This window comes from Puntigrus tetrazona, unplaced genomic scaffold (genome assembly GCF_018831695.1).
Source record: "Puntigrus tetrazona isolate hp1 unplaced genomic scaffold, ASM1883169v1 S000000148, whole genome shotgun sequence".
Classification (NCBI taxonomy): Eukaryota; Metazoa; Chordata; class Actinopteri; order Cypriniformes; family Cyprinidae; genus Puntigrus; species Puntigrus tetrazona.
Genome location: NW_025047824.1, coordinates 3,155,421 through 3,174,090, shown reverse-complemented (window position 1 = coordinate 3,174,090; position 18,670 = coordinate 3,155,421). Strand labels below are relative to the sequence as shown.

The following is an 18,670-nucleotide window of genomic DNA, read 5'->3' as shown; positions in this document are numbered from 1 at the left end:
TAAAAATGTTCTTGATGTAAAAGATTTAAAGATGTTTCTCAGTTTGATTCATTGTAAGAAAGGGCTATAGTTTAGTATAATATTGCTGTCATCTAGTGGAAAGCTTGACGATTCAAATTTATTTGAGAACTAAATTATTGTGCAGGAATATGTGATTATTCTTGCTGTTTGTGTCTAATTTATAATGTGACGATATTTGCCAATATTTTTGTAAAATAATATTCCAGAAGCAACAAGGTAGTGAGCAAAATCACTACCATTTTAAAATCAATTAGACAAAATCAATATAGTTTTTCAACTCAAAAAATTAGTCTTTCATAACGAAAACGAAGTGATTTTTTTCTTTAATAAATCATATTAATAAAGTGAAAGAATCCTGCCTCAGCTGTTGTAAGAGGCAATAGAAAAAAGAAGCGACAAAGGTATGTTTTTTTTTTTTTATAAGGTGTTTAAAAAATGAAGTCTGACGAGCACAAAACCATGTCCATCCACATATTTCTGTCTTTGCAATGCACCTTAATTTATCCAAAGACCTGCCGCCTGAAACCTTAAATCCAGGTGACGGGTTTGTTTTGCTAATGATTTGAATAAAAGAAAAACCGGAAATAGTAAAAGCCGCAAACAGACAGTAAAATAGTGAACCGCAAGTACTGCTATAGTTGTTCAGTCATCGTTATAGAGGAACAGCTTCTGTCTGACAGACTTGCAGCCTTTAACAGCAAATATTCTCTCTTCTTCGGGGTAGTAAGGCATGTCTCTGGCCACTTTATCTGCCAGGTCCACGTCTTGAGTCATGTTCAGACGTAGCATCTCAGCCAAGACACACTGACGCACGTGCATCAGCTCCAGAGGAAGGAAAGGAATATAGTGATCGACCAGATGATGCTTTATTAGTCTAGAGTGTAAAAATCCACCTGTGGAACAGACATACACAAAAAATAAGGAATTATATTTCTAAAGGGAACAAATTTGCTGTATATTTAAGGAATAGTTTATGATGGGCCATTGAATTATTGGAAAATGAATCAATTATTTCCAGTCGGTCGTACTACAGTTACCACACACAGATGAAGGTTGTATTTCAAGACATTCAATAGCTTTCTGTCCTTAAAATGCTTATGTGACTGATTTCCTACACATTTCATCCCACGCATCAGTTCGTTAATTCCAAAATATTATTTGAGCAACAGAAGCTTGAGCTTCTGTATAATGTGAGATCGGTGAAAACACACACACACACACACCCCTTCACACACGCTGATGCCTTGATGCTATAATGCACACAATTCATTAAAACAAGCAAGCACACATAAACCCATTCACATACACACAAACACATTTATATACATGCATTCTGTTACTATCTAATCTCTATATAGATTCACCCACTTCAACCAACAAAAACAGCAAAAAAAAAATCAAACTAGAGACTTATATATCTTTTTTTCCCACATTCTTACTGCATTGTTCATTCTTGTAGTACGTGTCAAAATCTAGTTGAACTATAGCGCACAAGCTCTACTTTGTGTACGATTAAAATATGGAGATTTTATTTTACTCCGGTCCTGGTGTCCATATTACCTCACTGCTGAAAAAAGTCTTGCACGTGTTTGTTTCTCTGTGTGTGAGCGTGTTAGTACTGCGTGTGTGCGAAAAATAGCATGTGTTTTCTGTACATAAAACATTTAGTGGCAAAAAAATGTTTCATCCTATTGTTTATTTATATATATTAACTTGGTCATTGTTAATGTCTGTCGGTTCTATTGCTGTTATAAGCTGTACAGACCTGTGAAATAACTCATATGGATATGCAATGTGGTGAATATTGTTGTATGCAAACTCATGTAGGAAAAACTCAAGCACATAATTCAAAAAATGTCATACTTTTCTCGTTTTTGATGTTTTTAGAGATCTTGAACTCCAGCTCCTTGCTGTTCATCCTGATTTCTTTCCTATCTTTTCCTTCTCTCCAGAAATCCAGAGCCACGTCAGCAATCACATTCCCACCTGCATTACTGTACGCGAAAAATGAACACTTACTGAGGACCTGGTCGCTCTTTTGGGAAGAGACAGTTTAGAAAACCTAATCTGAGGCCTATACCTGAGAAAATGAAAATCGCTTTGTTGAATGACACTCCATCTACGGGCATTGTAGTCCAGAAAAGGTTTTATGGCATCAATCAGCTGTGGATCCATCTTGTCCGCTTCATCGAATATGAACATGGAGCGGGGAAACCAATATACCGCTTGAGGAATCGATTTCTTTAGATTTGCCTGAAGAACACACAGATTCCAGATATAACACTCCACAAGCACATTGAGTTTTTAATTATTATTATTATTTATGGTTTTAGTACATTTGTATATTAAAGGAATAGTTAACTCAAAAAAATGACACCATAAAATACTCACCCCCAAGCCTAGGTGTATGTGACTTTCTTCTTTCAGGCGAACACAGGCAGAGATTTATCCTGGCTCTTCCAAGCTCGGTAATGCTCGTGGATAGTGGCCATTATTTTTAGAGATCTTGAACTCCAGCTCCTTGCTGTTCATCCTGATTTCTTTCCTATCTTTTCCTTCTCTCCAGAAATCCAGAGCCACGTCAGCAATCACATTCCCACCTGCATTACTGTACGCGAAAAATGAACACTTACTGAGGACCTGGTCGCTCTTTTGGGAAGAGACAGTTTAGAAAACCTAATCTGAGGCCTATACCTGAGAAAAATGAAAATCGCTTTGTTGAATGACACTCCATCTACGCGGGCATTGTAGTCCAGAAAAGGTTTTATGGCATCAATCAGCTGTGGATCCATCTTGTCCGCTTCATCGAATATGAACATGGAGCGGGGAAACCAATATACCGCTTGAGGAATCGATTTCTTTAGATTTGCCTGAAGAACACACAGATTCCAGATATAACACTCCCACAAGCACATTGAGTTTTTTTAATTATTATTATTATTTATGGTTTTAGTACATTTGTATATTAAAGGAATAGTTAACTCAAAAAAAAAATGACACCATAAAATACTCACCCCCCAAGCCTAGGTGTATGTGACTTTCTTCTTTCAGACGAACACAGGCAGAGATTTATCCTGGCTCTTCCAAGCTCGGTAATGCTCGTGGATAGTGGCCATTATTTTGAAGGACATAGGACATATCCGCAAGTGCTGGCTTCTTGACTCGACGTACGACGCAACCTGCGACATGCGCTGTACATCGGGTCAGAAGTCAGCCAAGAAGCCAAAACTCCGAAGTCGGTTATTCACGTGATAATTTGAAAACTAGAAATATTTTTGTTACAAAAACCCACCGAGCTGCTTCAGAGGACATGTGATAACCCCCCAGAAGGCATCAAGGGTAGTTTTTACGATCTAGTACTTGCGGAGATATCCAATTTATGGAGCTTCAAAATGATGGCCTCTATCCAGCAGCATTACCAAGCTAGGAAGAGCCAGGATACAGTTTTTTAAAACTCTTTCTGTGTTCGTCTGAAAGAAAGTCATATACACCTAGGATGGCTTGGGGGTGAATAGTTTATGACATAACTATTCCTGTAAATGTTGTCCTGTACTCTGCTGAATTACTATTTTTTTGGTATGTTTTGGTTTATAATGACAAAATGTAAGGGCGAACAGAATTATGAGCCTGTTTAGTCCCAAACCCATGTTTTATATTGTTAAAAGGAGATATTAACTAGAAAGTTAGGGATTAAGTCCAATTAATGTGATATTTGGGACAGCGTATCTCTCACATTCTGCCAAAATTTTCCAGACATCTGCTTAAAACAGCGTTAAGCAAGATGGGACAAGCCTAAATGACTTAATTCAAGCTTAATTAAACAATTGCTCAATTTAGAAGATGTATTATGTTATTTGTTTACTTACGCTGTAGATATGTGTGTGTTCTTTGTGAGGGAAGTGATGCTCAGATATATATATGTGAACATGCCCACACCGGTATCCTTGTTTGTAAATGTTTCTTGCGATGATTTCAGCAACGTGGTTTTTTCCAGTTCCTGTAGTTCCGTGAAAAGAGAGGACCAGAGGTTTGTTCGGGTTTTTGTCAGTCATGAATGTCGATACAGCTTTCAGCACGACATCAGTCGCGATATGCTGCCCGAAGAGAGAGTCTCTTAAATCCGCCTTCAAACCTGAAAGATAAGAATGTGATCAACTTTCATTTTAAAGATATTGTTTTGAGTTTATGGCTGTCTGATAAACCCGACAAACTCAGCAAAACACAAAAAAAGTTTAACAGTGCTCCGTTTAGAAACGATGTTAAGCCTACATGGAAGGTAATAAAACTACATTTACCAGAAGCAACTAGGATACTTCCTTCACCGCTTGACTAAAAGTAATTGCGCTCATATTATCGCTTTAAATAAATCAAATATCGGATTTTTACTTACGCTTAGAATCAAAAGGCAGCAAAGGATCCATAGCAATTATTAAGAAAGGAGTTATTAACGCAACCATCCCCAAACTCACGCCGACGCAGACGGCACAGTCGTCTGACGCTAATGTCGTATTAGACACCGCGTACAAAAATAATAAGAGATGCAGCACCTTCATCTTGAATCGTCCTTACGTCCACGCTTTCGTTTATGAAGAAACCTGCCAAATTAAGAAGTGTAGTAGCGCACGCCTACAGCAAAAGGCGAGACGATTGGCCAGTTATGAACATAACATACACATACATATATTATATGACCACTTTTTCCAAGTGTATAGCATATTTCCTAAAGCCGTTTTCAAGCTTCAAGCTGTTGCTGTTATATCTGCACGAGCACTTGTTACTGTACATGTTTGGTTTTTTTCACTGATTGCTACTCATACAGTTTTCGTACAGACTCATAATTTCAAATAGGTTGTAACTTTATGGAATGAAAGCGTTTTATTTATCGACACAATAAAGAGTAGCCCACACATCCCACAAAGAATCCGGCCTCACCTGCTGGAAGAGGTTTGCTTACTCTTCTGATGTAATGAGTCTAAGGTGAGATGTTTGAGCACCACGCCTTAACCGGGAGGCATGCGCCGATATTATCCATATCCCTTTGCTTGCAACTTATCCGAATACTTATAATAAGGACTGCTACCTGGAATCTGTTTTGCTGTGTCAAGTGACAGCTTCGTCTCGTAGAAACTTGAAAAAATCAAAATAGTAAGCGTTCGTTTTATAACTATAACTAAGAGTTTGTGCATGTCAAGATCAAGAGAGGTGTGGCATTCACCAGTTTGTTTTGGTGCCTTTAGCCTCCATATAACTCCAAGCTTTTAAGACTGTAGATAATGGGTCAAAGAACTAAAACTGGCAGATGCAATCAAACGGATTAATCATTAAAACATCTTTTTAATATACATAGACTTAACTCAAGAAAGGTGTATTGCTCTGAGATCACGAAGTGCAAAAGAAAAATGTATTGAATAGTAAAAAAAAAAAAAGTGTGCAAAAAGTACTGCTGGTCTTTCATTTATTCATCGTTATGGAGGGCCAACTTCTGTCCGACGTTCCTGCAGCCTTTAACAGCAAATATTCTCTCTTCTTTGGGGGAGAAGGGCATGTCTCTGGCCACTTTATCTGCCAGGTCCATGTCTTGAGTCATGTTCAGATGTAACATCTCAGCCAAGACACACTGGCGCACGTGCTTCAGCTCCAGAGGAAGGAAAGGAATATAGTGATCGATCAGATGATGATCTATTATACTAGAGTGCAGAAATCCATCTGTAAGAGAGAATTATTATTATTATTATTTTTACGATTCAAATTATGGAATGTTTGTGGTAATGGATGCCAAAATTGTCTAAACAAACTGTATGGGCATAAGACAGCGTTTCAGTTTATACTTTTCTCATTCTTGATGTTTTCAGAGATCATAATCTCCAGTTTGTTGCTGTTCATCTTGATCTCACTCCGATCTCTGCCTTCCCTCCAGAAATCCAGAGCCAAGTTAAAAATCATATTCCCACCTGCATTACTACGGAATGCACGCACAAATAACAAAAAACATATCATGCACCGGCGTTTTAAATCGCAGGAATTTGATTGCAAAATGTAATTCATTATGTCTAAGAGGTTGCGGCTGAACGGGGTCTGTACCTGAGAAAAAGAAAGATGGCTTTGTTGAATGACACTCCGTCTACGAAGGCGTTGTAGTCTAGAAAAGGCTTGACGGTGTCGATCAGCCGTGGATGCATCTTATCCATCTCATCAAATATGAACATAGTGCGTGCAAAACTTGATACATTTCCAGGAATCCACTGCTTTAACTGTGCCTAAAAATACATAAACAATAAATACTCCAATGAAGCTCTTTTTTCGTATCATTTTATTTCAATGCGGTACAGGTTCACACAACACAATCAATGAAAAATGCTCTATTTTGAGTTGTTCGCCTGATATAAGTTCCTTCTCATGCACGAACTGTTATAAAATCTTATAAATATAGTATATGTATTATTAAATATGTATTTACTTACATTGTAGGAATGTGAATGATCTTGTGAGGGAAATGATGCTGCGATATAAATTTGTGCACATGCTTGCTCTGTTCACCTTTTTGTAAATGTTTCTTGCAATGATTGTAGAAACGTGGTTTTTTCCGGTTCCTGTAGTCCCGTGGAAAGAGAGGACCAGGGGTTTGTTCGGGTTGCTGTCGGTCATAAACGACGTTACAGCTTTCAGCACGACATCAGACGCAATGTGCTGCCCGAAGAGGTTTTCTCTTAAATCCGCCTTCAGACCTAGATTTGAAGGTGAAAAGACATTGCTTAATCAAAAACATTTTTGGTACTATTTTTTTAGTATGCTGGCTGGTGTAGCGCCAAAAAAAGCTCTCCATCTCTCTCTACGCCAGGCTTAGGCCATTAGTATTTTCACCAATCAGATTTAAGAATCCAAGGGAGATAATAAAAAACCACTTTGTCTACAGCACTGAGAAAAGTTTTAGTCAATTTAAGTGATGATGCCTTTAAATTGTATCCACGGTGGCCTGCATAACTATTTTGGTTTGTTTTATTTTGCAATAGGATTTTTAAGTAACAAATCTGTAGCCGTATCATCAACTTAAAAACAAAATGGCGCGCTAATAATACATATCTTTATCATGAATTAGCTTTACTCACGTTTAGGATCAAAAGGCAATAGAAGATCGTCATCATTCCCTTCAAAAAACGTGGTAAATATAGGAGTTAGTTCTTTGAACAGTTTTTCTAACGCAAACTCCACGATTGCATCCTGTAAATTTGATGATACCGATGTTATATTCGACACCAGAAATGAAAGCATGAGCAGATGCAACGCTCTCATCTTGACGGCTTATCCGTTTCTATCCTACCTCGACTGCAGAGAGAAAGCTGACAGGTAAAGAGAGTACACTCCCAGAAAGTTGGTTGGACCTAACTATGCAAGTCACATGGGAATATTAGACTGTTTGTTTTATTAGTCGCTTTATACCAGCACTGCTTCAAACTGGTCGTTTAGACCTACTTACACTTAGATTGAATTGTTATTTTTACATAACAATGACAAACATAAGAATTCAGAAAAGCGTTTAAACTGCTAGGCCATCGCCTGGTAAAATGTGTATAGATCTTGGCAACTATACAGAAAGTCACATCAATTTTGTAAACGTGGCATATGTCATTTATAAATATCTATATATTTTAATATATCAAAGTGGGACTGCTATTCAATTATGTTGTGGTCAAATACATTTCAGCTTAAATACAAATCAAATATTCAATTATAAAGTGATTGTCGACAGTAGTGACCCACAAAAAGGTAGTAAAACACACAAACAAACCTATTGATGATCATGGTTGAAATCGTTTTACAGTCAAAAGGAAGTAAAACATTTTCCTATAACACACGTCAATCAAGTCAAAGAATCTGGCTCGGTTGTTGTGATGGAAAAATAGAAGAAAACAAAGGTATTCCAAAAATGAAATCTGACAAGCATACTTTACATACAGCATGTTTGTCCACATACTGCTGGTACTGTGATGCATTACGATTTTACATTGTAAACCACGGCTTCACTTGGCTTAGATAATAATTTTATCATGGGTATTTCTAATATTGGTAAAAATTACACAGTCTATTTCCATCTAAGTCTACTGTATGATAAGCATTTCGAACACAGTAAAATCTGCATATGGTACTGTTCTCTTGTTAGACTTAACTAAAGAGTATTAGCTCCAGAGGCGGGTTTTAAATCTAGACTCCTAACAAAGCATGGCATTCATTAAATTATTAAAAAGGAAAACAATAAACATAAAATGGCTGTCTCCTATTCACCAACATACAACACCAACTTCTGCCTAACTGACTTGCAGCCTTTAAGAGCAAAGAGTCTCTCTTGTTCCTGGAAGTAGGGCATGTTTCTTGCCACTCTATTTGCCAGATAATAATTCTGTGTGATGTTCATGTGCACCATCTCAGCCATGGCACACTGGTGGACATGCTTCATCTCCAGAGGTAGGAAAGGAACACAGTGGTCAATAAGATGTTGGTTTATTAGACTGGAGTATGAAAATCCATCTACAGAAGAAATAAATGGGATGACTTGTATGCTAAACAGTATAGGCACGTAATAAAATATCTAAATAACTCTAGTTATAACCTTTATTGTTTTTCTTGATGCCTTCAGAGATCAAAATCTTAACATCCTTGCCGTTCATCCTGATCTCTTCGCGATCTCCCCCTCTTTTCCAGAAATCCAGAACCAAGTCCAAAATCGCTTTCCCACCGGCATTACTACAAACCAACACAACCTGTCATGCATCTAAACACTCTTTTGGCAAAGTGAATGGATGTGATTGTAGAATTACACTTTATAACACAAACTGAACTTGATCACCTGAGAAAAATGAAGATGGCTTGGTTGACTGACGCTCCATCTGCACGGGCATTGTAGTCTAGAAAAGGTTTTATGGCGTCGATCAGCTGGGGATCCATCTTGTCCATTTCATCAAATATGAAAATGGAGCGGGGAAAACTTGCTACACTTTTACGGATCAACTGCTTTAGCTGTGCCTGGATACACAGCAAATTTTATTTAGAGAAATGGCTGCCGCTGTGCACAACGTGTTTTAAATAAACACTAATAACAAGCACTGCGAATTAAATTAAGGCCATTAAACATCACAGCTGTTGCACGGTCTTATTGATGTGAAATTCTACCATGATGTACTTACGCTGTAGATGTGTGAATATTGTTTATCTGGAAAATGATAGTCAGGTATTATTATATGAACGTGTTCGCTCTTTTCCCCTTTTATGTAAATGTTCCTTGCGATGATTTTAGCGACGTGATTCTTTCCGGTTCCAGTAGTCCCGTGGAAAGAGAGGACCAGGGGTTTGTTTGGGTTTTGTTTGGTCATAAGCAGCGACACCGCTTTTAGTACAACGTCAGATGCGATATGCTGCCCGAAGAGAGATTTCTCTAAATCTGCCTCCAAACCTGAAAAGATTTTTTTTTATTAAAAACCATAAAGTCAGTTCAACAATGTTTCTTTTTTTTTTTTTGAACAAAGGGGTATGTATATTGCATATTATTACATTTCAAATGAAAGTTATCAAGGTATTAAAATTAAATGATTATGTTATGTAATAAGCATATGATGTTTCATACAGGTAAGAAGCAAAACAAATAGTTGCCTCTGATTGGCCATTGATTCTATAAAATCACCATCTGCTCAAAGCTGCAAGAGCACGTTGTAAATATACATTGGACGCTCTCCATGCACACATTTCACTAATATATTACTATTACATCTCTGAGGGTGCTCTTGCTTTGGTTTGAAAGCTTGTATAGTGGCTACAGCACCACGTTGTGTTGCTAAAACTTGATCAATTATAATTTATACTCACGTTTAGGATCAAAAGGCAGCAAAGGGTCCTGTTCTACGAATAACGTCGAAATCAGTATCACACCCAGCGTGCCCATATGAAACAAAATCACATTTCGTGTGCAGCATAATGCAGACGGCAGGAAAAAATACATTAAAAGATTACATGCTTTCATCTTGACAGCAAATCCACTACTGATTCTCACTTTCGTTTTAGGGCAACTGCCAGAGGATCCTGACTGTAGTGCACTCCCTCAACGATACGATCGACTCTTAGTACACTAATTAACGCTTTTTTATTTCCTGTGTCACAACAGTAGCCCGCTACAGACTGCATATTAGCCGCAATTCACCATTCTCTCTTCACGCCGGTTTCAAAACCGTTTCAGAGATGCAATGAGGGTAATGCAAAAGCACCTACGCGTCCTCGTGGAGCTTGACCCGTTTGCAGATGGACGTGACGACCAGCAGGTGGGGTCATAAATTCACAAATCTAGCCTAGGTGAACTTCTCAACTACCGCCACTAAGACTGAATGCAAGCAGGTGAAAGCAGTGTGGAAATGGATAGGGCTTTTTTAATTAAAAAAAAACATGTTATATGAATTATACAGACATGACATATTCAATTAAGAACATAAAAGGTGCGTAAATTGCGTTAAAATGAACTCTACACGCGCTCCTGTGCTCTAATCCGTCTCTGGCGCCCCTAGCGGTCGAACGCGTGCAGCGCAGCGGGAGCTCTGGACTAAAGGTGATCTGAATGAATGGAAACCGCTTTTCGTGGGTGAAACGGAGCAGAGGGAACAGCCCAGACAAAGCAAGCGAGAAACTTTCACGCCGACAATCGCCGGCCCCGTCCCGCCGAGCATGGATTTACGGAGGACAGCGGCGGCGAAGTAGATTCAACACCTTTTCCGAGGACATGAAAGCGAGATTGGAGTGAATTTAAAGTCCCGCTGCCGCTGAACGGACGAGCTTATTTGGGCTCCGCGGGTCGATGATGAAGCTTTACGATGCAACAGGTTAGACCGAGTTTCGACAGGCGTTAGACCGCAGATTCGACCGCGATCACTGGATCTAATTATCGCATCGGTCAGTTCGTAGTCCGTGTATTCATCGCGGAGACGCGAGCGTGCACGTTTACCGAGCTGCTGAAATTACAACGCCACACAATACCGTGAGATCAAAGGAGATGCAGCCAAATCAGGCCTGTTTGAAATGTGCAAACGGGGTCTGCATTTAACATGTGCATGCATTGCAAATTAAACGTGGATCAAGGATGTGATGAGATTAAAAAAGGGTGAAAATCATTTTATAGGACCTTGTTGAAAACATGCCGCAAGTTTGTAGAAACGTAATTTATGTTGATTTCATGCATTTTTGCACCGTTTATACAATTCTTTAAAACTTAATAATTGTTTTCAGAAAGTGAATGTTTTTCAAGTAGTATTCGAAAACATAACTGCTTAATTGTAAAAATTCTGAAAGATTATTGAATTTATGTTCAATTTAAGTGTTGAAAGAGATACAGTTTTAATATAATATTTTGATTTGTACTCAAATTTGGGGGTTTGCTGGGATCTATGTCTCTGGCAGTAAAAGTGGTGTTCGTTCTCCGATCATCATGACAGGAGTCGTATCTGACCGCTGGTGACCCCTCCGCCAGCTGTTAACCGCACTAATTACCATATTTGTACATGGATTTTACATTTGTGATGAAAAGGTGCATGGTTGCTCATTGGCCTTCATTAAATTATTTTGTATATCCCTTGCATAAATAAATACAAGCATGCATATGGAAAAGTTATAGTAATAAATAAATAAATAATAAAGTAAACAAACATTAAGAAATTGTTTTATTTGGACTATAAAAACCAGATTCAAATCCAGTACTTGGATGTTTTGACTATTAAATATTACTTCTTTCACAGACTGACACGCATGGACACTTCGATTATATTGACCTCTGCAATCACGATGAGATTAGCCTTCCAGCCTGAATGGTTATTTATAGAAAGCCCAAACTAACGTGCGGTGTACGCCAGAGGCTTCTTAGCTCAGCGGGGGCTGCAAGTTACCCTCGGTGCACCAGACCACTCAAGCCTCCCTGAAATACATGGGTTTAATCTCAGAGCATCTGGTGTTTCAGGCTAAAGAAAAGACCTACAAGGTCATTTTTATTGCTGTTCAGCTGTCAACTGGACAGCATGTGCTGCTATGAATAAATATGCAGAGCCAACTTTTGTCTGACAGACTTACAGCCTTTAACAGAAAAAATTCTCTCTTCTTCAGGGTAGTAAGGCATGTCTTTGGCCACTCTTTCTGCCAGATCATAGTCTTGGGTGTGGTTCAGATGGATCATCTCAACCAAGACACACTGACGCACATGTTTCAGCTCCAGAGGTAGGAAAGGAATATAGTGATCAATCAGATGCTCATCTATGATATTAGAGTGCAGAAATCCACCTGTAGAGCAGACATAAACATTAAAACTCATTTTACAACCACATATTCCAAAATAAAATGTAATAATCTAGGAAACAACCACTGAAAAACACACTAATGAATTAATATATATATTTATATATATATAAAATGGGCAAATAATATCTGAGGAAGTATAAGTAAATGACATGTATATATTATCTTTTATTTTGAACATATATAAATATTTCAATATTCTCTCAGTACACACTGTTCTTATCATTGAAGATATTTTTATGGATTTTAGTCTCAGTTCCTTGCTGTTCGTCCATAGCTCTTCTCGATTTTTGCCTTTTTCCAGAAATCCAGAGCCACTTCAGCAATAACATTCCCACCTGCATTACTATAACAAAAAGCTCATTGTTAGTTCTGACACTCTTTTGGGAGCATGAAGGCCATTTAATTTTTACTCCAGCTGGATTTAAAGGATTAGTTTACCCAAAAATGTTAATTAGCATTTGAGTAATTAGAAAAAAAGAGTAAAGATTTTACTATCTTCTTTCAGATGAAGCATCTTAGGTGTATGTGACTATCTTCTATATCAGATATATATAACCAAATCAGAGCTATATATATATATATATAAAAACTCCAGGATCCTCTAAGCCTATTGTCTAAGACTATAAGTCTATTGGAGCAAACAGGTGTTTGTTGTCAACAGTTCAGAAAGACGTGATGGTATAAAAGTGCGCAACCTTTTGAGGCAATCCATAATCAAAATCCCTCAGATGGCTCTGCATGGTGGGTGAATCCAGAAAGAAGATGCTCAATAGGATTGAAGAGGGTGCTAACTCTTCATTCTTATTTGTTGACAGGTGGCAGAACAATGGGGAATTCCTTGATAGTCTTGGACTGCCTGAGACGCAGCAAAGCCCCAGCTAACAGGAGACTACATCCTGGTGGGAGACATGTGGAAACTAGTTTGTACTGATTCCTCAGGATGGGGCAGTAAACATACAACTTGTTTTCAACAATGTGGCAGGTCCTATCCCAGGACGACGGATGGTGCGATCTGACACTGCTGGCAGCATGAGACAGACAGAGGAGTCTGTCATTCGGATTAAGGTCATCAAGACACAGGTGCATCTTAAAGATGTGCAACTGTAGAAACCTTTCTGAGATGGAAGATACCCTATATAGGATCTCTGTGGAGAATCGGCTATATGGAGCACAGGCAAACAACGCCGATACTGGGTCATTATTTTCAGTGTTTTCTAGGTACCATCATTTTTGTCCGAGTTTATTTTTTAAATAATTCTGTTGAAGCATGGTTGAAAAACAATGTCTGTTCCGCCACTTTTTCTTTGAGAACAATTTTGTCCACGTCTGTATATATATATAAAAAAAAAAATTCCATTGGAGCAAATAGGTGTTGTTGTCAGCAGTTCAGAAGACGTGAAACACAGAGTGACACACCTTGAATTCATTACCATCATTTTTAAACCTATGAAAACAATGTCTGACTTTCATTAAGACTATTTATAAATTTTTATTTAGTCTCAAATAACATTGTCAACTTTTAAGTTCATTGACCAAAGGGTACCAACAATTTTTTGTCTGTATATATATTGTCCAGGAACAGTTCAGAAGAAGCGTGAAATAAAGTACACGCATCCATAATAAAATCCTCAGATGGCTCTGCATGGTGGGTGAATAAAGAATTCCAAGAGGGTGCTAACCTCTTCTTTTTGTGACAGGTGGCAGAACAATGGGAAGCGGACTGCCACCAGAGACTACATCCTGGTGGGAGACAGTGGAAAAAACAGAGCTCGCATCCCAGGGGTGAGAGGGAATGAGTGCAGACAAGTGTGACAAAGGCTAGGTCTTCCTGCCAGTTACCTGTTACCAACCTGTTACACGTTAGCAACTTGGTGTGACAAAGGCTGGGTCTTTGCGAGTTAGACTGTAGCAAGTACCTTGTGAAGATGTTTGGTGTCGCCCAGCCCACAGCTCTGCAGATGTCTCCCAGAGAGGACTGTGCGCCAATGCAAAGGAGGAGGCAACACTCCGGGTGGAGTGAGCTCTCACTCCTTGGGGGCATGGTTCACCTTGGGTCTGGTAAGCCAAGGTGATGGCATCCACTATACAGTGGGCCAACCTCTGTTTGGAGACAGTTTTCCTTTTTGCTGACCCCATGGCAGACAAAAAGCTTCTCAAGCTAAATACTAAATACTACAGGTGTGGTCCACGTATATGCGTAATGCTCTGACGGGACACACCAACGCCAAAGCTGGATCTGCCTCTTCCGTGGGCAGTGCTTGCAGGTTTACCATCTGATCCGAAAAGGGCGTGGTAGGACTCTTAGGCACGTGTCCAGGCCAGGGTCTCAGGACTACATGAGAGTTGGCCGGCCTGAACACAAGGGCACTCTTCACTCACCAAAATTGCGTGGAGGTCCCCGACCCTCTTGATGGAAGTGAGCGGGGTCAGGGCGCTGTCTTGACAGACAAAAACTTCAGCTCGACTGACTAAAGCGGGTGTCCTCTCTGAAGGCCAGCTCAATTGAGAGATCCAATGGGGGCACAAGGGGTATGCTAGAAGGATTTAACCTTCTGACACCCCTCAGGAAGCTTACGACAATTATGCTTTTTTTGGGGCATTTTGTTGTTTTCTCTCAGCACTCATTACATAACTTAATTAATCAGCCGGGATTACTTCCGCCTGACATAGTCAGCAGAAGCGGATGTGTGTACTTGATTTCATGTCTTCCCATGGATAGGCATGGAGGGTCTGGACAGTTTGTAATATAACATAAGAACATAATCAAATCTAAGAAGGTGGTCACATACATGTAGGATGCTTCAAATGTGAGTAAAGGACAGGTTTATTTTCAAGTAAATCCATAAAACAGAAAGTGCATCACCTAAGAAAAAGGAAGATTGCTTTTATGTAAGACACTCCATCTCGCGGGCATTGTAGTCTAGATAAGGTTTTATTGCATCAATCAGCTGTGGATGCATCTTGTCCATTTCATCAAAAATGAACATTGAGCGGGAAAACTTGATACGCTTTCCTGAATCCACTTCTTTAGCTGTGCCTTAGAGAACATGCAAAGTTGAAAAAATTACTTTTTGTGCAACACTCCCTTTGCAGCTCCTCATTTTACAAACCAAGTTATGTTTATTATTACTGTGTAAAATGAAAATACTGAAACTACTAAAAACTGAGTCCTGTGGCCCATCTTACTAGAACCCAACCATGGTAAAGAAGCAATAAATGTGACTGAGTCTTAGGGCAAGACTAAAACTCCTACCATTTATTATACTTACACTGTACTCGTCTGACTTTTGTTTGTGTGGGAAATGATGCATAGATATGTAAGTGTGAACATGCTTGCTGTCTTCCCCTTTTTGTACACGTTTCTCGCAATGATTTTAGCAACATGATTTTTCCTGTTCCTGAAGTCCCATGCAAAGAGAGGACCAGTGGTTTGTTTGGGTTACTGTCAGTCATAAATGCAGACATAGCTCTCAGTATAACATTCGATGCAATGTGCTGGCCAAAGAAGTTTTCTCTTAAATCTTCAGCCAAACCTGAAAGATATGTGAAGATACTTTTACGTCAAAAGTAATCTCAATGTCAAAATGTCAAAGTAATGTCAAAAGTAATCTCAATGTCAAAATCAAAAATAAGTGAATACATTAAATCGTGCATTACAGAATTTGTGTAATAGATCACATTACAAGATTTCTGTATAATCTCCACGCAGTACATGTGGTACCAGGTTAAATGTAATCACTTGTGATGTCAACATCAGAAAACCATAGTTGGGGTAAATATGTGTATTATGTACCTTTAACAAGTAAATTAATTCATTTAAAAATAAAAAATGCAGTGTAGTTGAGCTTGTTGGGAAGTTATTTGATAATCAGTCAAAGAAAAACAAAGAAATAAAACAAAAGAACAAAACAAAGAAATAAATGACATTTGAATCATAACATTTAAATTTATTATTAAAAATAATAATTTTGTTTTACTCACGATTGAGTCAAAAGGCAGCAAATCATCCCCTTGAAATATGTGAAAACCACAGATGCGGCAGCCACAAACACATCCAGAAAACCTGACGATAAAGACACAAGCAATAAAACCTTTACAAAATGCTGTGCTTTCATCAGTGAATCATCAGGCATATTTCAGTCTTGGTTTTCGAGAATGAGTAAAACTACACAAATACTTAGCTCTCTACAGCCTTTTCTGTATATTGATCTTTACAAATGCTTTAATTATATGAACATTCACATTGTGTATGATCTATTTATTAAAAACTTTGTTGTATATTAATATTGTGTTGTATATAATATTGTGTATTATGTGCTGAATTTGTAATTTGTAAGTTTATAGCCATATTGAAGTTACAATAGTTAATTTGCCTTATACATTTTAAAGATAAATTAACTAAACGTGCACTAAAAACTCTGCAAACCAGCTTGACAAAAACAGTAGCCTATCGGTTTAATATTTCTATAAGTTCAATAGCAACATACAGTCATTGCTGTTATCAGTGTACTGTTTGTTTGAATGCGTGTCATTAACTAACTGGATGATTTTCTCTGTTCATATCACAGTATTCTCAAGAGAGTGAGACTTAATGAAGCCACTTTCTTTCACATTCTCCTGTCATGTATAGTATGTCAAATTGATAAAGTATCGACCATCTTCTCATGTCTTATTTTTAACTTCTGCCCCTAGTGGCTATTTGAGGAATTGGACAGATACTTTTTTTTCCTAGAAATAAAGAAGATATAGTTTGTTTATGTTAATGTTAATTTAATAAACTGTAGTTATAATTATCATTGTATCAGTCAGTAAAATCAGGTTATTGATATTTAAAATAAATGTCGCGAACTAACGTAAAATTTATCGAGGGATCGCAGTATGTAAGAGTATAAACGTTAATAAAAAGCCCTCAAGACGAATGAATCATACACTTGAATCGTCTAAACGTATATAACATATTACGAGATGGTCAAAAGGCAGCAAATCGTTCCATTCAAAACAATCACATAACCCCACTAACCCACACATGCAGACCCGTTAAACACATCCAGAACAGCCTACCTGAAGATAATGTTGTATTAGACACCAGCAATAAAACGATTAACAAATGACTCGATTTCATTTTGAATCATCCGGAGCGCAGTTGGTTTCGGTTTTGGCGAAACTGCCGGATGAGAGGACGTACAACTAACCAGCAAACATTTAGTTCCCAGTTGAAAGGTTTCTTTAAAGTGCAGTGACTTGTGGAAGATGTGTGTGTGTGTGTGTCATGTGATGACACGTTATAAAAACATTTTTAGACTATAGATGCGTAGTATTTGTGTATTTATGATATTTGATATTTTGAACGGCCTCGTTTAGTAACGTATATAACGTCTCGGTTACGTATGTAACCCTCGTTCTCTGATGGAGGACGGAGACGTTATGTCGTGACGACAGACTGGGGTCTTGCGTGGAGCCCTTATTAGCTCTGATAAGAGAAAACGCCAAGTGGTTAACTAATCCTGAGCCACGCCCTGTCACGCGGGTATAAATAGGCTACAGGTGTAAACACTCGTTAGGTTTGTTGAGTTCGAGTAGCAAGGGGACATAACGTCTCCGTTCCTTTCATCAGGAACGAGGGTTACATACGATCGAGAGCCGTCATTTGCGGACAGATATTTCCCGCACCCAAGAGGGCACAGTCGAAACGGCATCTTTAAAAAGACGCGCGAAACGACTGCACACAGAAATTGCTCTTTTGGTGAGACACCCAGGGAATTATTAGTTCAAGAATACCGCCCATATCGGAACAGCTTCTGTTTTCAGCTTCTCCTCCAAATTTGAATTTGAATTTCTGTTTGTAGCACTTCAGGGCTTGTAGTCATGTAGACTGCAAGACCCCAGTCTGTCTGGTAGTGACTGACAGACAGGGAACTGGGCTTATCACAATTATAGAAGCATTTTATGTCAAATTTACTTGATGTACATTTAAAGATGTTCGTTTCAGTTTAATTCAAGGTCAAAAATGCTGTAGTTTAGTAATATATTGCTGCCATCTGGGGAAATTGACCAATTAAAATTTATTTTGAAGAATAAATGCTTGAGAAGTGTTCACACTAAATTATTGTGCAGAAATACCAGATGCGATTGCTCTTGCTGTTTGTGTCTAATTTATAATGTGACTTAGACGGTACCAATATTTTTACAGTTTCACAGGAAACTATTTAAAATAAGGTTAATATTCCAGAACCAACAAGGTAATGAACAAAATCGTTGGGTCACCATTTTAAAATCAATTGGACAAAAGCAATATAGTTCTTCAACTCTCTATGAGTTAAAAAATTTGTCT

The 18,670-nt window shown here is 38.3% G+C and overlaps 3 protein-coding genes and 2 pseudogenes across 3 annotated transcripts; all 5 read right to left on the bottom strand.

Annotated features, from left to right (window-relative positions):
• Positions 1–613: 613 nt before the first annotated feature.
• LOC122332852 (torsin-1A-like) lies at positions 614–2,012 on the bottom strand. Its single transcript, XM_043230296.1, has 2 exons — positions 1,885–2,012; positions 614–914 (listed from the first exon to the last, which is right to left on the bottom strand). The coding sequence occupies exons 1-2, from the start codon at positions 1,937–1,939 to the stop codon at positions 664–666; spliced, it is 306 nt and encodes a 101-aa protein (XP_043086231.1). The 5' UTR covers positions 1,940–2,012; the 3' UTR covers positions 614–663.
• A 406-nt stretch (positions 2,013–2,418) lies between these two features.
• LOC122332851 (torsin-1B-like) lies at positions 2,419–4,615 on the bottom strand. The gene is made up of 4 exons (XM_043230294.1): positions 4,412–4,615; positions 3,888–4,153; positions 2,716–2,891; positions 2,419–2,629 (listed from the first exon to the last, which is right to left on the bottom strand). Exons 1-4 carry the CDS (start codon positions 4,572–4,574, stop codon positions 2,467–2,469), a joined length of 768 nt encoding a protein of 255 aa, XP_043086229.1. The 5' UTR covers positions 4,575–4,615; the 3' UTR covers positions 2,419–2,466.
• Positions 4,616–5,188: 573 nt separating this feature from the next.
• LOC122332747 lies at positions 5,189–7,906 on the bottom strand (annotated as a pseudogene).
• A 309-nt stretch (positions 7,907–8,215) lies between these two features.
• On the bottom strand, positions 8,216–10,299 carry LOC122332749 (torsin-1A-like). The gene is made up of 5 exons (XM_043230132.1): positions 9,877–10,299; positions 9,201–9,466; positions 8,864–9,039; positions 8,627–8,760; positions 8,216–8,544 (listed from the first exon to the last, which is right to left on the bottom strand). The coding sequence occupies exons 1-5, from the start codon at positions 10,028–10,030 to the stop codon at positions 8,294–8,296; spliced, it is 981 nt and encodes a 326-aa protein (XP_043086067.1). The 5' UTR covers positions 10,031–10,299; the 3' UTR covers positions 8,216–8,293.
• Positions 10,300–11,698: 1,399 nt separating this feature from the next.
• Positions 11,699–17,585, bottom strand: LOC122332759 (annotated as a pseudogene).
• Between the last annotated feature and the right edge of the window lie 1,085 nt (positions 17,586–18,670).